Source organism: Falco rusticolus, chromosome 8 (assembly GCF_015220075.1).
Source record: "Falco rusticolus isolate bFalRus1 chromosome 8, bFalRus1.pri, whole genome shotgun sequence".
Taxonomy (NCBI): Eukaryota; Metazoa; Chordata; class Aves; order Falconiformes; family Falconidae; genus Falco; species Falco rusticolus.
In genome coordinates this window covers 65,332,606-65,350,055 of record NC_051194.1, presented here as the reverse complement: position 1 = coordinate 65,350,055, position 17,450 = coordinate 65,332,606, and the positions used below count along the sequence as shown (strand labels likewise).

At 40.6% G+C, this 17,450-nt stretch overlaps 1 protein-coding gene across 3 annotated transcripts; it reads left to right on the top strand.

Annotated features, from left to right (window-relative positions):
* Positions 1-1,147: 1,147 nt before the first annotated feature.
* LOC119152906 (casein kinase I-like) lies at positions 1,148-16,361 on the top strand. 3 transcript variants are annotated; one of them, XM_037398688.1, is made up of 7 exons: positions 13,032-13,112; positions 13,242-13,420; positions 14,655-14,718; positions 14,976-15,002; positions 15,374-15,449; positions 15,615-15,763; positions 16,240-16,361. In XM_037398688.1, the coding sequence occupies exons 2-7, from the start codon at positions 13,389-13,391 to the stop codon at positions 16,246-16,248; spliced, it is 357 nt and encodes a 118-aa protein (XP_037254585.1). In that variant the 5' UTR covers positions 13,032-13,112; positions 13,242-13,388; the 3' UTR covers positions 16,249-16,361. The 3 variants fall into 3 exon arrangements, 2 of the variants coding, with proteins under 2 accessions (XP_037254584.1, XP_037254585.1); XM_037398687.1 differs by lacking the exons at positions 14,976-15,002; positions 16,240-16,361 and having other exon boundaries at positions 13,031-13,112; positions 15,615-16,161; XR_005105972.1 differs by lacking the exons at positions 13,032-13,112; positions 13,242-13,420; positions 14,655-14,718; positions 14,976-15,002; positions 16,240-16,361 and adding an exon at positions 1,148-1,158 and having other exon boundaries at positions 15,213-15,449; positions 15,615-16,161.
* Positions 16,362-17,450: the final 1,089 nt, after the last annotated feature.

Below are 17,450 nucleotides of genomic sequence, written 5' to 3'. Positions count from 1 at the left end.
CATTAGGATGTATTTCTTATATTCATTATATTTTAACTACAAGGCTTATTCTATCCTAAAGTGAATTCATACAATATCATTCCCCCCTTTTCTAGGTACATGCAAATTCCTTTGCATCATATGTATCTACTTGCATTCAAACACCAAAGCATGCATCTAAATAATATACATACAAATATTCCGAATATTATAAAAATTATTATTACAACAAAAATCTGCTTCAGCCATTGAAGGTTAGGTAACCAAGAAGTCAACTTGTTCCACATTTCCTCAAATCCCCAAGAAAGATCATCTTTTGTAATCTCGTATAATTCTCTGGTCTGTTTCCAAATTTCTTCTAAATCAGTGGAAAATCTTCCACTCTGATCTACGTATATACAACAACTGGTATTAATAATTGCACATACTCCTCCTTGAGCAGCCAATAATAAATCCAAAGCCATACTGTTTTGTAATACCACTTGAGACAAGCTAGATATTTCTATTTGTTGTGCCTTTATAGGACTGATTGTTTTGTTTTCCAAGTTTTCTATCATTACTGATATATTGACTATAGTCTTTTCCAGTTCACCTACTCCTAGCCACGGGATAAACCATCGAGCAAAGCTATGAAAAGCACTTGGTCTTTCTATCAAAGGATTTTTAATTTCTCGTCCAATTCTCTGAATATGATTTCTAAGTATCCTTTTGACAAAGAATCATGTAACGTCATATTGGGAACTACTGCTCCTAAGGTACATGTTCCCATCCAGTTTTTCGGTAAAACTTTTTGGGCCGTATCATTACACAGCCAGTACCATCCTCTTCCTTCTGGCACTGGCCAAGCTGTGGAGTTAACAGAAATCGAGATACCAATATTTAAAGTTGTATTACAAGAAGTTTGAATTCCTACATAGGTCACAGGGTTACGGTCCATGTTTCCCAATCCTTTGGGTGGATTACATCTCTGAACACACGTATAGTATGACTCCTGCACCTTAGGACTATTTATCTCTAATTTCAAAATTTCATCATTTTCAATACTCCAAGAGGTATTTTCCCACAGTCTTTCCCAAGATTTATTCCTAGGTAATGGAATTCCAATCAATGATATACCCTTTTCTCCATATTCAGGCATATGTGTACATATCCAACAATCAGTTTTATTCAGAGCCTGAGGTATGCCTTGTACCAGGGATAAATGTACATTCTTATTCCATAGAGTTAAGTACAAATTTGGCAAACATCTGACTATAATTATGACCTGAAGAATCGTAGTCCTGTGGGTCCTGCCAGGGTGACGGCCCATGATTTCTCAGGAGTTTTCTTTACTCTTGAATAGTGGATCCAAGTGGCTTGTTCTTTTCTGTTCATCACTTCGTGAAGAGAAATACTGGATTCACGAGTGAAGAAGTCTGTTTTCACATTACATGAGACTTTGCTGGACTGTTATTCTGTTATTCAATTTCTAGTTCATGTTTGCTACTAAGTTGTTATTTGTTTTTTACTGATTGTCAAATGGTTCATTGAAGTTACTTTGCGTCAAACACACGGTTTCAAAATAAATCCAAAGGGTTGGGTAATACATATAATAATAACCTACAAAAACAAAACCTAAAACCAACACTTACAGCTATATGTTTCACTTAATAATAAAAACCAATATTATTTAAATGAACTATAAACACTATAGTTTCTTAACACATTCCTTTTTTATTACATGCGTCACTATCATGGCTAGACTATAGGGATTTCGCATGCGCGGTCTTTACAGATTTTTCCAACACATTCCGTGGGGCTTTAAAATTGCGCATGTGCATGTTCAAAGGCATACACGGATCATTTGTGTGATAAAAAAAATGGCTACTGCATGTCTAGATGAAGTCCCAGACCCAGAAAACCGTAAAAAGCCAGATTACCAAGAATATAGCCAAAATCACACTAACAATAGAGTCAAATGTCCACACTCAGTAAGTCAGAAAACCGTAATAAGCAAAATTACCAAGAATATAGCCGAAATCACACTAACGATAATCAGAGTCAAATTTCCACACCCAATAAGTCAGAAAACGGTAATAAGCGAGACCGTACCAAACGAGCCCTATAGGTGAACTTGCCAGGCTCCAAACGGCAATTGAATGCCAACCAAACAGCAATTAAATGCCAACCAAACAGCAACTGAATGCCAACAAAACCAAACGTATACTTAAGGTGCTAGCCACAAAAGTATACACCACCCTGCAGAAGTTTAACTTTTGACTTACGGGCAGTTCCAAATGACCAGTCTACCAAACAAACAAACAAACCAAAATAAAGAATACCGTCACTTACAGCAATGGGGTCCTTGTCTGCCACCACAGTGATCCGTTGAGTCAAGGAGTCCCTCTGGGAAATCCCGGGGGTACCCTAGGGAGTCCTATCCCCAGCGGGTCCTACAGCCTGGCAGAGAGGTGTCCCATCTGGGTCGCCAGATTGATTTAATTTATGTCCTTGTCGACCATTTGTTTCTTCTGCTTGTTTCTTTTAGTCACTCCCTCTAGATAACTTATAAACAGGCCCCTTGTTAGAGGAAGTTAAAGAAAGAGAAACAGACTCCTTTCATTAATTATTTCATTAATTATTTCTTTCAGACTATGGTTACATGACCTAATTACCATACCTACATTCTTTGAGTAAATATAAGTTCTTAGCTTGGTACAGGGCTGTACAGAGAATTTCACAGCAGCTTTTGTTGTGCAACTACTAGCTTCATGACGATATATTTCTTATATTCGTTATATTTTAACTACAAGGCTTAGTGAATTCATACATCACACTGCTGCACTTTCCCAAGGAGTGTTTTTTTGTCTTTCTACGAGTGCAATCATGATGGGTCAATTTTCTCACCACAGAAAGCAGGGAGCAGCACTTTAGTGCTGTGCCTCACATGGCTGCCAGGGCAGGGTGAGAAGCAGCAAGAGAATTCCTGCCTGGCACCTTCTCCAGGGGAGCAGTGCTGCACTTGGACATGGTGAGCTCTGGTTCTGCATGAGTGCACAAGGTTTTCGTCAATTTTCTCACCACAGAAAGCAGGGAGCAGAACTTTTGTGCTGGACCTCACATGGCTGCCCGGGCAGGGTGAGAAGCAGCAAGAGAATTCCTGCCTGGCATCTTCTCCAGGGAGCACTGCTGCACTTTGTCAAGGTGAGTTTTTTGGGCTGTGCATTATTGCCACTGAAAAGAGGTCAGTTTTCTCAGCACAGAAAGCAGGGAGCAGCACATTTGTGCTGTGCCTCACATGGCTGCCAGGGCAGGGTGAGAAGCAGCAAGAGAATTCCTGCCTGGAACCCTCTCCAGGGGAGCAGCCCTGCACTTTCCCAAGCCATGTTTTTTGCTTCTGTATGAGTTCTAAAGTGCTGTGTCAATTTTCTCACCACAGAAAGCAGGGAGCAGAACCCTTGCGCTGTGCCTCACATGGCTACCATGCACGGTGGGAAGCAGCAAGAGAATTCCTTCCTGGCACCTTCTCCAGGGGAATTTCCCAGCTCCCGAGAGACTCCTGGCACCAGCTGCAAGGGGGCTCCCAGCCGAAGGGAATTGGGGTGGGAATTGGTGATGTCTCCTTTCCTTAGGCATGTTAACACTTTGGAATAACAATTGGATGCTTCGCTTCTGTTGCTCTTTTATCATATTGCTCACAGTAACTGCTACTGGTTCCTTTTATCATATTGCATGCTATTTTCTTTTATTGTAATATAAGAAACTGCGTTTGATATATTCCATCATTTGATATATTTGATAGGTTTGATTATATTTGATGTAGAGTTCAGCTTTGCTGTGTATCCAGTCAGTCAGCAAAACATAATTTGGCGTAGTCGGCATCGTATGAAGTAAAACTCTCTCTATTTAAGGAGAAAAAATGTTCCTCGACTTGCTATTGGCAGGTGGGAACCATTGCCTTACGGTGTTTGGGCCAGAGTGGTCTGGTGGTGCTGGGCAGTTGGGCCGTGCCAGGGACAGAGGGACGGGGGCAGGGGAGGGGGCGGGGGGAAGGGGTTTAGGGACGGACGGGTGGGAATGGATGAAGGTGTTTAGGGATGGAGCGGGGTGTGTGGGGGTGGGGCAAGGATGTGTGTTTGTGGGAGTGGGTGTGTGGGGGGTGGGGGGTGGGGGGAGGTGGGGGTGTGTGTATTGATAAACCGGGGGTGGGGGCGTGGGGGGGGTTGAGGGTGTGTGTGTTATTTAGAGACCAGATTGGGGGGCCTGGGGGAAGGGTTTTAGGGACGGACGGGGGGTTAATGGAGGCCTTTAGGGAAGAACCGGGGGATTGGGGGAAGGATTTTAGGGACGGACCGAGGGTGGGGAGGGCTGGACCAGGGTCTGGGGGAAAAGGTTTTAGGGACAGGGCGGGGAGGTGGAGGTGGGGGATGATTTCAGGAACAGCCAGGGTGGAGGAGGGGGTCAAGGGAAGTCTTTCAGGGTTGTTTGGGGGGAAGGATTTTAGGGACGGATGTGGTGTCTGGGCGGACGTTTGATGCCACTGTATAGATTCCACTGTATATACGTTTGTGTCCAGGGATTCTGTTAAGGGAAGGCTGCTGGCTCGGCAAAGGGACAAGATGTCTGAGCTCCCCAGTTACCACACTGATTTGGTGTTTAGCTCTACGTTAAACACACCTGCGCACAAAGGTTAGGCCAAGCTGACTCTCTAAAGCTGTTAGAAGTGACGAATTAAGGGACCTCTCATCCAGGGAGTCAGCCTTGGGAAGGATGGGGAATAAAGCATGGATGGGGAAAAGATCTCCGCTCTCTTCAGTGATGCAGAAAGAGCCTCTGGGTGAGGACGTTGTGGCCACAGGAGGAGACAAGCCGATAGAGTGCTGCGATCCGCAGAACGTTGGTTGGAAGTCGGACAAAGGTAATTGTTGTGGGGGGAGATCGTGACCTCTGACTCAGATAGCCCCCCGAGAGAGGGCAAGGCCCCGCTTGGGGAGCATGGGGAGCTAGTAAAAAACCTCAGCAGTGCTGTCTGAGGGTGTGTGCTCATTTGTATTAAAGCAAGAAACTTGTAACCCATCCCGTGCCTGACTGAAAATGCATGTGTAATGCGCTATGAGTGTGCAAGTGCTCTGCTGTCCATAGTGCGTGCCCTCGAGGAACTGGGTGAGCACGCTCAGAGGAAACATTCCCCCGTGCTCCCAGCACTGCCATAAAGAATGCCTGCCTTCTGAAACTTGCAAGCAAGGCTTAGAGGGTTTCTCTCCATGACCGACTTTATGGCATCATTCCCACCATACTGGAGAAAGCAAATCTTTTATTGTTTGGTGGTGAAAGCAGCTTGGGGAGTGTCACTGATGTGCAGCACTTTTTAAACCTCAGGTCTAAAGTGCCACCGGTCCTACCGTGGGGTACGTCCTTCCTCAGGCTTTCACCAAACGGAAAGGATGCATCAAACCCACCCCACAAACACGTCCTGCACTTTTTTTATCTTTCCTGGAACGTGGGGACATGACCCTGCTGGGCCATCAGTGCCACCTGCCTGGGAGCCAAGATGGTGCCTTTGCATTCCAGGCTAAGCACTTACCTTCTTTTTTTCCTTTTCAGTGACTTTAGAGCCATCCTTAGGGAGGCTGGTTAAGCTGGTTTACTGCACAGCCGGTCGCCAGTGGAGGGAAATGGTAAGCTCCGCTGTTGCCTTTGGTGTTTGCTTGTTACTGTGTCGCTCATTTGAGTGATCTTCTCATGCCCCGGCAAGCAGAAGCTATCACTCCACTTTAGGCCTTGGTCTAATAGTCATGCAAAGCAATACTGAAAGTCATTCTGAGATCTGGAACAGGCCCCAATATGCATTTTATAAAAGTGCTTCTTGGCTGCTGTTTCTCTTTGTATGGGGTTTTTTCCCATTTCTCCAGACTGTTGAAGCTCTGAAAGGCGCCGATGAGCTGCTCTCCCTCAGTTTGCTCCTTTGCCTTTGGGGAGTGCGGTTCATGTTTTCTTCATGGCTTTGCAGAGGAGAAAATCCATGAGTACACCACCTTGCTTGACATGATCTTGCTGGAAAGTGGTCGAAAGCTTATTGCTGCGCCATCTTGCAAATGGCATACATTCTGGTTCTCATTTGATGGGCAGCGTGTCGGCTTGTCAGTTGACTGTAGAACAATTCAATTGCTCAAAGCAGCAATGCTGATAGGGAGAGTTTACGTACTTCCTTGCACAAAGCGGTTCTGGGCTTTTTTCCCTCTGTGTGTGTTTCTGTGCAGACATGTGCATGAAACACAGGTGTCTCTCTGTGCCACAGGTGGGACTGATGGCAGCTGTTCATTTCATTTCAACTAGAATTTAAACAAAGATTGTGCCTGCAAAAGAATTAGAGCAGCTGTCCTTGTTTCCCAGAGCAAGCATCCAGGCGCTGGGGAGCAGTTGGCAGGATCAGAACCTGAGCCTGCTCTGGGTGGTAAATCCTCAGGAGAGGAAAGAGAAACCCCACTTTTTTCAATACAGGTCTAGTTCCCTTAATATTTCGAGCAGCAGAGGGGGGTGAGATGGGGCGGTGTGGTGGCAGGAGAGGGACAGGAGAGGGACAGAGGAATGAAGAGAACAGGGGTGGAGCTGGGCAGGGAGTGGAGGAAGGAAACCCCTGCTGAAGAGCCAGCAAACCATGAAGTATTCCTATGTGCTAAATTTCATCACACCAGCCTGTTTCCACAGCAAAGGCTCCAAAGTTGCCCAAAGAAGCAAGGAACAGAGCAACTGGTAGCAGTGATGGCAAACACGATGGAGTTCTTGGCTGCATGAGGAAGTAGATAACCACTGTAGGAAGTTCTGCGCCCTACCCTGATGGAAACAAATCTCTGAACCATTTACGGCAGCTATTGCATAATTTTTCTGTCCGTCTGACTATCTATCTATCGATCAATCTTGCAGAAGACTAAGTTGCAAGAACTTGAGAAATATACCTCTGTTCCCGGTAATAATAGTAACCTAAGACTTAACCCTAAGACTCAGCCTTAAGACTTAACCTTAAGTCTTAACCCTAAGACTTAAATTTAGGACCTAACCCTAAGACTCAACACCGAGACTTCACCCTAAGACTTAACCTTAAAACATAACCCTAAGACTTACCACTAAGTATTAACCTAAGACTTAACCCTGAGACTTAACCCTAAGACTTAAATTTAAAACTTAATGTTAAGACTTTACCCTAAGACTTAACACTAAGACTTAACCCTAGGACTTAACCTTAAGACTTTAATTTAAGACTTAACCTTAAGACTGAGACCTAAGACTATATGCCTAAGACTTAACCCTAAGACTCAACCTTTAAGACTTAAACCTAAGATTTAACCTTAAGACTTAACCTTAAGGCTCAAACTTAAAGATATAACGTTTAGACTTAACCCTGAGAATTAACCCTAAGACTTATCTTTAAGATTTAACCTTAAGACTCAACCTTAAGTCTCTATCCTAAGATTTAGCCCTAAGACTTAACCCTAAGACTTATCCCTAAGACTCAACCATAAAACTTAACCCTAAGATTTAACCCTAAGACTAAACCCTAAGACCTAACCTAAAGATCTAACCCTAAGACTTAATCTTAAGAATTAACCCTAAGACCTAACCATTTAGACCTATCCATAAGACTTAACGCTAAGACTTAACCCTAAGACCTGAAAGTAAGACTTAGCTCTAAGTCTTAACCCTTAAATTTAACCCTTTAGACTTAATCATAAGTCTTAAACCTAAGACTTAACCCTAAGACTTAGCCCTAAGACTTAACCCTAACACTTAACCTTAAGACTTAACCCTAAGACTGAACCCTAAGACTTAACCCTATGACTTAAACTTAAGGCTCAACCTTTAAGGCTTTACCCAAAGACTTAACCCTAAGACCTAACCCTAAGACTCAACCTTAAGACTTAACCTAAAGACTTAACCCTACGATTTAGCCCTAAGACTTAACCCTAAGACTCAACCTTAAAGAACTAACCCTAAGACTTAACCTTAAGACTTAACCCTAAGTCCTAATCTAAAGACTTAAACCTAAAACTTAACCCAAAGAATTAACCCTAAGACTTAACTATAAAGCATAACCCTAAGACTTAACGTAGAGACTTAATCCAATGACTTAACTTTAAGATTTAACTGTAAGACTTAACCCTAAGACTTCACCCTAAGACTCAACCTTAAGACTCTACCTTAAGACTTAACTTTAAGACTTAACCCTAAGTCTTAATCTAAAGACTTAAAACTAAGACTTAACCCTAAGAATTAACTTTAAGACTTAACTCTAAAACATAAACCAAAGACTTAATCCTAAAACTTAATCCTAAGACTTAACCCGAAGACTCAACATTAAAATTTAACCCTAAGACTTAATCTAAGACTCAGCTTTAAGACTTAACCGTAAGAGTTAAACTAAGGACTTAAACCTAAGACTTAACCTTGAGACTTAATGCAATGACTTAACCTAAATACTTAACTGTAAGACTTAACCCTAAGACTTAACTTTAAGATGTAACCCTAAGACTAAATCCTAAAGTTTAACCTTGAGACTTAATCCAATGACTTAACTTTAACACTTAACTGTAAGACTTAACTCTAGGACTTCACCCTAAGACTCAACCTTAAGACTCTACCTTAAGACTTAACCTATAGATTAACCCCATAGAATTAACCATAAGTTTTAACCTTAAGACCTAACCCTAAGATTTAGCCCTAAGACTTAACGCTAAGACACAAACTTAAGACTTAACCCCAAGACTTAATACTAAGACATACCCTAAGACTCAACCTTAAGAATTAACCTTAATACGTAACCTTAAGTCTTAATCTAAATACTTAAACCTAAGACTTAACCCTAAAAATTAACCCTAAGACTTAACTCTAATATATAACCTTGAGATTTAACCCTAAGATGTAACCTTAAGACTTATCCCTAAGACTTAACCCTAAGAACCAACCTTTAGACTCAACCCTAAGACTTAAACTTAAGACTTAACCCTAAGTCTTAATCTAAAGACTTAAACCTAAGACTTAACCCTAAGACTCAATGTTAAGACTTAACCCTAAGACTTGCAGCTTTAAGACTTAACCTTAATAGTTAAACTAAGGACTTAAACCTAAGACTTAACATTGAGACTTAATCCAATGACTTAACTTTAAGACTTAACTGTAAGACTTAACCCTAAGACTTAACCCTAAGGTTTATCATTGAGACTTAACCTTGAGACTTCATCCAATGACTTAACTGTCAGACTTAACACCCTAAGACTTAAACTTAAGACTCTACCCTAAGACTTTACCTAAAGATTAACCCTAAGACAACCTTGAGACTTAACCCAAAGACATAACCCTAAGATTTAACCTTAAGGCTTATCCTAAGACTTAATTTTGAGACTTAACCATAAGTCTTAACCTTAAGACCTAAGCCTAAAACTTAATCCTAAGACTTAACCCTAAGACTCAGCCTTAAAACTTAACCCTAAGACTCAACTTTAATACTTAACCTTAAGACGTAAACTAGGGCCTTAACACTAGGACTTTATTCGAAGACTCAACCTTAAGACAACCTAAAGACTAAACCCTTGCGACTTAGCCCTAAGACTCAACCTCTAAGACTTAACCCTAAGACTCAACCTTAAGAATTAGCCCTAAGTCTTAATCTAAAGACTTAACCCTAAGACTTAACTCTAAAACATAACCCTAAGATTTAACCCTAAGACTTAATCTTAAGACTCAGCTTTAAGACTTAACCTTAAGAGTTAAACTAAGGACTTAAACCTGAGACTGAACCCTAAGACTTAACCTTGAGACTTAATCCAATGTCTTAACTTTTAGACTTAACTGTAAGACTTAACCCTAAGACTTCACACTAAGACTCCACCTTAAGACTCTACCTTAAGACCTAACCTAAAGATTAACCCTAAGACACAACATTAAGACTTAACCTTAAGGATTATCTCTAAGACTTAACCCTAAGACTCAACCTTAAGTCTTAACCTTAAGACTTAACCCTAAATCTTAATCTAAAGACTTAAACCTAAAACTTAACCCTAAGAATTAACCCTAAGATATAACTATAAAACATAACCCTAAGACTTTAACCCAAAGACTTAACCAGAAGACTTAACCCAAAGACTCAACGTTAAGACTTAACCCCAAGACTTTAAGACTCAGCTTAAAGACTTAACCTTAAGAGTTAAACTAAGGACTTAAACATAAGACTAAACCCTAAGACTTAACCTTAAGGATTAGTGCTAAGACTTAACCCTAGAGACTCTACCTTAAGACTTAACCCTAAGTTTTAGTCTAAAGACTTAAACCTAAGAATTAACCCTAGGACTTAACTCTAAAACATAACCCTAAGACTTAACCCGAAGACTCAACATTAAGACTTAACCCTAAGACTTAACCTTTAAGACTCAGCTTAAAGAATTAACCTTAAGAGTTAAACTAAGGACTTAAACCTAAGACTAAACCCTAAGACTTAACCTTGAGACTTAATCCAATGTCTTAAATTTAAGACTTAACTGTAAAACTTAATCCTAATTGTTCACCCTAAGACTCAACCTTAAGACTCTATCTTTAAGACTTAACCTAACGATTAACCCTAAGACTTAACCTTAAGACTTAACCTTAAGGCTCAACCTTAAGACTTAACCCTAAGACTTAATGCTAAGGCTCAACCTTAAGATTTAACCCTAAGAATTAACTTTAAAGCATATCCCTAAGACTTAACCCTAAGACTCAATGTTAAGACTTAACCCTAAGACTTAATCTCAAGACTCAGTTTTAAGACTTAACCTTAAGAGTTAAACTAAGGACTTAAACATAAGACTTAACCTTGAGACTTAATAAAATGACTCAACTTTAAAAGTTAACTGTAAGACTTAACCCTAAGACTTCTCCCTAAGTCTCAACCTTAAGACTCTACCTTAAGACTTAACCTAAAGATTAACCCTAAGAATTAACCTTCAGACTTAACCCAAAGACCTAACCCTAAGACTTAACCCTAAGATTTAACCTTATGGTTTATCCCTAAGACTTAACGTTGAGACTTAACCATAAGTCTTAACCTTAAGACCTAATCCTAAGACTTTACCCTAAGACTCAACCTTAAGACTTAACCCTAAGACTCAACTTTAATACTTAACTTTAAGACTTAAACTAAGGCCTTAACCCTAGGACTTTATTCTAAGACTTAACCTAAAGACTTAACCCTAAGACTTAGCCCTAAGACTCAACCTTAAGACCTAACCCTAAAACTCAACCTCTAAGACTTAACCCTAAGACTCAACCCTAAGGCTCAGCCTTAAGACTTAACCTTGAGATTTAATCCAATGTCTTAACTGTAACACTTAACCCTAAGACTTCACCCTAAGACTCAACTTAAAAGACTTAACTTAAAGATTAACCCTAATACACAACATTAAGCCTTAACCTTAAGACTTAACTCTACGACTTAACCCTATGACCTAATACTAAAACTTAACCTAAAGACTTAACCTTAAGGCTTATCCCTAAGACTTAACCTTAAGACTTAACCCAAAGACCTAACCTTAAGACTTAACCTAAGACTTAACCTTAAGGCTTATCCCTAAGACTTAACGTTGAGACTTAACCATAAGTTTTAACCTTAAGACCTAACCCTAAAACTTAATTCTAAGACTTAACCCTAAGACACAACTTTAATACTTAACCTTAAGACTTAAACTAAGGCCATAACCCTAGGACTTTATTCTAAGACTTAACCTTGAGACTTACCCTTAAGACTTAAACATAGGACTTATCCCTAAGACTTTACCCTAAGATTCAACCTTTCAACTTAACCTAAGACTTAGCCCTAAGACTTAACTCTAAAACATAACCCTAAGACTTAACCCTAAAGCTCAACGTTAAGACTTAACCCTAAGACTTAATCTTTAAGACTCAGCTTTAAGACTTAACCTTAAGACTTAAACTAAGGACTTAAACCTAAGACTTAACCTTGAGACTTAATCCAATGTCTTAAATGTAAGACTTTACTGTAAGACTTAACCCTAATTGTTCACCCTAAGACTCAACCTTAAGACTCTACCTTTAAGACTTAACCTAAAGATTAACCCTAAGACTTAACCTTAAGACTTATCCCAAAAACCTAACCCTAAGACTCAACCTTAAGGCTTATCTCTAAGACTCAACCTTGAGACTTGACCTTAAGACTCAACCTTAATACTTAACCTTAAGACTTAACCTAAAGACTTATCCCTAAGACATATCCCTGAGACTTAACCTTAAGACTTAACCCTAAGACTCAACCTCAAGACTTAACCTTAAGACTTAACTCTAAGACTTAACCCTAGGACTTAATTCAAAGACTCAACCTTAAGACTCAACCTTAAGACTTAACCATAAGACTTAACTCTTAGAACTGAACCTTAAGACTTAACCTTAGGACTTCACCCTAAGATTTCACCCTAAGACTTAACCCTAAGACTCAACCTTAAGACTTAACCCTAAGTCTTAACCTTAAGACTCTGCTTTAAGACTTATCCTTAAGACTTAAACTGAGGACTTAACCCTAAGACTTAATGTTTTAACTTACCTCTAAGGCTTAACCAAAAGACCTAACACTAAGACTTAACCCTATGACTTAAACTTAAGGCTCAACCTTAAGACTTGACTTTAGGACTTAACCTTAAGACTTAACCCTAAGACTCAACCTTAAGACTTAACCCTAAGTCATAACCCTAAAACTTAACCTTAAGTCTAATCCTAGAGACTCAACCTTAAGACTTAACCTTAAGCCTTAACCTAAAGACTTAACCCTAAGATTTAACCCTAAGACTTAACCCTAAAACCCAACCTTAGGACTTAACCCTAAGATTCTAACCTCTAAGACTTAACCCTAAGACTTAACATTAAGACTTATCCCTAAGACTTAACCTTGAGACTTACCATAAGTCTTAACCTAAAGAACTAACCCTAAGACTCAACCTGAAGACTTAACCTAAATTATTAGCCTTAAGACTTATCCCTAAGACTTAAGCCTAAGACTCAACCTTAAGATTTAATGTTAAGACTTAACTTAAAGACTTAACCCTAAGACTTAAGTCTGACTATTACTGCCGTGCATGTTATCTGCCTGTCTACCGATCGTTCCTGCCTCTTGTTCAGTTGTGGTAATTCCTTTGGGTAATGCGTTGGGCTCTAAATGTAGTGCAACTTGACTTCCTCCTGACCCGCCGAGATGTTATCGGTCTTTGCCTTCCTCACGTTTCACAGGGCATGGCAAGGCCAGAGAGACTGGAAGCCTCGGCTGTTGTGTGCGGAGAAGCTGTCAGCCTTCTAAGAGAGCATGTAGCCATCAGGCGCATCGTGGTGCTTCAATACCAAGCTGATACCACAGGCCTCAGTCTTTTTGTGAAAAGGGATCACAAGGAAATGTGCTGATGTTGAAGGGGGAAAGGTGGCGGGGGAAGAGGTAGGAGGCAGCTTTCAACCAATTTTAGGCTTAACTCCTGTGTTCCTGAAAATGGTTCTGGGCTTTGAGGGGTTTGCTTTTTGCCTTATTCGCATCCTCCGTCACTGCTATCAGCGTGTGCTGAGCTGCCAAGAGGTGTTGCTTAGGGAACTCTAGTGATATGGATTCTGTGCATGCCAACCATCCTGAAGGCCATAGCTGTATTTTACCCTAAAAAAGCTTTCCATAATACTACGCTTCTGTTAGGATGCAATTTTCTCAAATTCCCCCCCCCCTCAAGGTGATTTTCCCACACACCTGCAGGCAGCAGGACTAATGTCATCTCCTTTTGCCCACTTGGGCTTGGACTAAGATCCCTTCCCTGACTATTCTTTAGTTCTTACAGCCTTTGAGCCTTCCCTTGGGCCTGGTTGATAGTCCTTTGCCGTTTCACCCTGTTCACAGCCAGCATGAGTCTAGGTACAGACTATCTCAAAGAATTTCAGTTACATGATAAACCTGCTTTTTTGTAAATTAATTTTAGCATTTTAATTGCTTTCAAAGGGAACTATGGGAAATCCTGTCCGCATGGTGGCCTAGCATAAGCAATGATGGAAAGGTGCATCAGATGTGACCTCTATGTCAGCTCAGTGTGCCTCAGACAGACTGCATTTGGCACCCCATGGCATGCTGCACAGCTCCAGAAATTCATGCTAGGGAAAAAATGGGCAAAAATAATAGTCATGTAGAAACATGAGTTAGGAAGAAATGCTATAAATTAGGTATTTCTGTTGATTGAGGCAGCTGATCTTGCTTGTGGATCTTTGGGGTGTGAGCTTGATGCTGAACGGCTCATTTTCATTTGACATGCCTTGAATTATTTTAAAAGAGATAGAAGCTTATGAAATAGAATAGGTTATTGAGTCTTCCTAAAATGCTCACAACGATTATGTATAAAGCCAAAGTGAAGGATGATGGAATAAAATTCTGTGCTTTATAAGTAAATACAGTACATTTAAACCTGATCTCCATGCAGGGTCCTAGTTTTTTTCTGTTTTTAAAATCCAAAAGAAGTTTAGGAAGTCTTAGAGGTTAGTATTGTGGGAAATAAATGGCTCTTCCACAAAAAATTCCACATAAGCAAGGCTCTTTGAACAATTCTTTTTTAAATCGGTTCTAACTACAACCAGTTAACAGTTTAATGTTGAAACGTATACTTGCTCTCCTATAAAGCAGTATTTCGTTTGCATTTCAGTGCTGTGAGTCTTGACAAATTTGGGAAGAGCCCGAGGGAAATTTTTCATCCTGAGCTACAAAAGGTAGGAGGTGACTTCTTTTTTTTGTTTCGTTGTGGCTTATTATTATTTTCTGGAAAAATAAGTCATTATGTATAAATGCTAGTGGTTTGTTTCTTTCGGTAGCAGGATAATAATGATGAGTAGGGTTACAGCTACAAAATAAGCTGTCTTTATCAGTTAACTGGCTACTTCGAAATTAAACAAATATACGAGTACATTACAGGGGGGTTTGTGCTGTCTTCAGTACCAGTGTGCTAAAGATATTTTTTTGTTTACAGGATTTGTTGGCTCTTGAAGAGCAAGAGGTAAATGTAAACTTTTCACTCCTAGCACTTACTTAGTGACTTATAACAACTTAGATATCAATTGCTTATTGCAGAAAAAAAATGTAGCATTTCTGTGCAACATATGAGATCAAAAATTATTTTAAGCACTGGCATAATATATCATGTTAATAGATGATCAACTTCGTATATCATAAAATTCATAATCTATGATCAAAAGTAAATTACTAGGTATCTGCTACTTGAGCATGTCATGGAGCTGGTATGAAGTGTATATTCCTGTGTGTAGGACATATACAAAAGATGTATATAAAAGTCCTTAGAGGAAACATTATTTTAGGTCTTTTGTTTGATTGTCTATTTATCCTATAATATTTGGTTTTATTTGTCAGGGACCTGTGAATTTTAAATTTGGAGTCCTTTATGCTAAGAATGGGCAGCTTACAGATGATGAAATGTTCGGCGATGGTGAGTTTTTCACCTTTTTCTTGGCTGAAGGTGCATAGAATATTGAGCTTCACTGTAAGTACAAACATTCACAGTCATGACCCTCTTAGAATTCATCTTAGAAGCCTTGAAGATTTGTATATAAATCAAATTGTTATACTGAATAAACTGTTTCTTTTTCTCTAGTGTGTGTTCCCACAATTAAGTGGTGTGGAGCTGAAGGGGACTACAATGTAATGGTGATGGAGCCGTTTGGACCGAGTCTTGAAGATCTCTTCAGGTTTTGTTCAAGGAAATTTAGTCTCGAGACAGTCCTATTACTCACTGACCAAATGGTAGGAAACTGCTTTGTTGATCTTGACGGCGCAGTATGTTGGAATATTAAAATTCCTGGAGAGATCAGAACCAAATACGTTGTTTCTGTAATTTAGAGGTGAATAGGCCTGTATCATTAAAGAAAAGACTCAAAATTGGTTTTGTTTCTCTTAAATACAAAGTGCCCCATCTAAAGTGATTACAAAGTCTTAATTGATTTTTAGAAACCAGACTTGTGCTGTTTGCAAACCATCTGTTGCACTGCTCAAAGACAGAAGAAACTCACCCGAGAAAGTTTTTGGAAACAAATGTAAAATAGACATGGGGAAAGAGCTGGAGAGGTTTATGTATTGTCTATCGAATTATGTTCTCTCTGATGCCCTTACATTTTACAATAAAAATTTCATTGCCTCTTTTATCGTTAAGACAATGTTGCTAGTGGTTTTGTAAGGAAAAAAATGTCTCTCTTGAGTGATTTTTTTTTCTCTTTATCTAGACTAGTTGAATTGAATTGAATACATTCACTCTAAGAACTTCATCCACCGAGATGTGAAGCCAGACAACTTCTTAATGGGCCTTGGGAAGAATTCCATTATTGATTCCATTCCTATAATAAACTTTGCAGTCTATGTTAGAGAGATTGGCTGCAGTGCCCATTTGTTTTCGCTAGGTGGCAGCAGCGCTCCATCGGCCTGACGCCAAAGGGCGGGTTTTCGGGATACGCATGTGTATTACGCAACCTGCTGTTGCGCATGCGCGGGAGGCCCTCTGGCACGCTGAGGGCAGCGCATGCGCAGACCCGGTTTGAGGCCTCGGGGCGGGTCTGTGCCTAGGTATGCGTATTACGAAACACGGCTGCGTTTGTCCCGGGGCTGCAGCCGTGCTGTAATTCCGTACTCCCGTGCCCAGTGCGCTCTGGCAGCGTGCTCGGGGGACGGCAGCGGCGCCTCCGTACCGGGAGGCAGCAGCGGGCGCCGCGGCACCGCCCCGCAGGCAGCGCGGGATCGCGGTGCCGTTATATACGGCGGGCAGCGCCGACTGGGTACGCGCCACCGCGCAGGCGCAGCGCCAGGGCTCAGCACGACCGCTCCGGAGGGTTTCACAATGAACCGCTAAACGACCATCAGCTATCTTGGAAAATTTCTCCTAGAATCTGGAAGCACATATTTGCCCATTTCTGTCTCTGCTTGCTGCGTCTGCTACTTGTTAGGACTCTAGTAATTCTCACAGTCTGTAATCCCTCTGCCCTTACCTTTGGGGACACACAACTGGTACCAAATAGAGAAAAAGTATTCAGCACAGGAGTCCAGGGAAGGCCTTGGGCTGTTAAAATCATTCCAGTAAAGATCTGTCTGTTTAGTTAAATAATCACCTATGCTGAAAGCCATAACAAGGATGTAACAGAGCGAGCACCTCATTCAAAACAACCAGAGAAACTAACAAAGCTTTAGTTTCTACTCAGGGCTTCCTTAAACTCCCCTTCTGTGTGCACACTCATCACAGAGGGCCATAGAAAAACGTTTTTAAGGAGCTGGGTACCTACCTAGTGATGACTTCTTTTACTGTGCTTAGAACTGAGACTCAAGTCTCAAACATCAGCAAAGTAAGTGAACACAGGGTAACCGTGAGGGAAGGTGTTAAATAAGTTTTAGTAGGTCTAATTGCTTAACGATTACCTAGATTGTTGTTGATAAATAATGCTTTGTT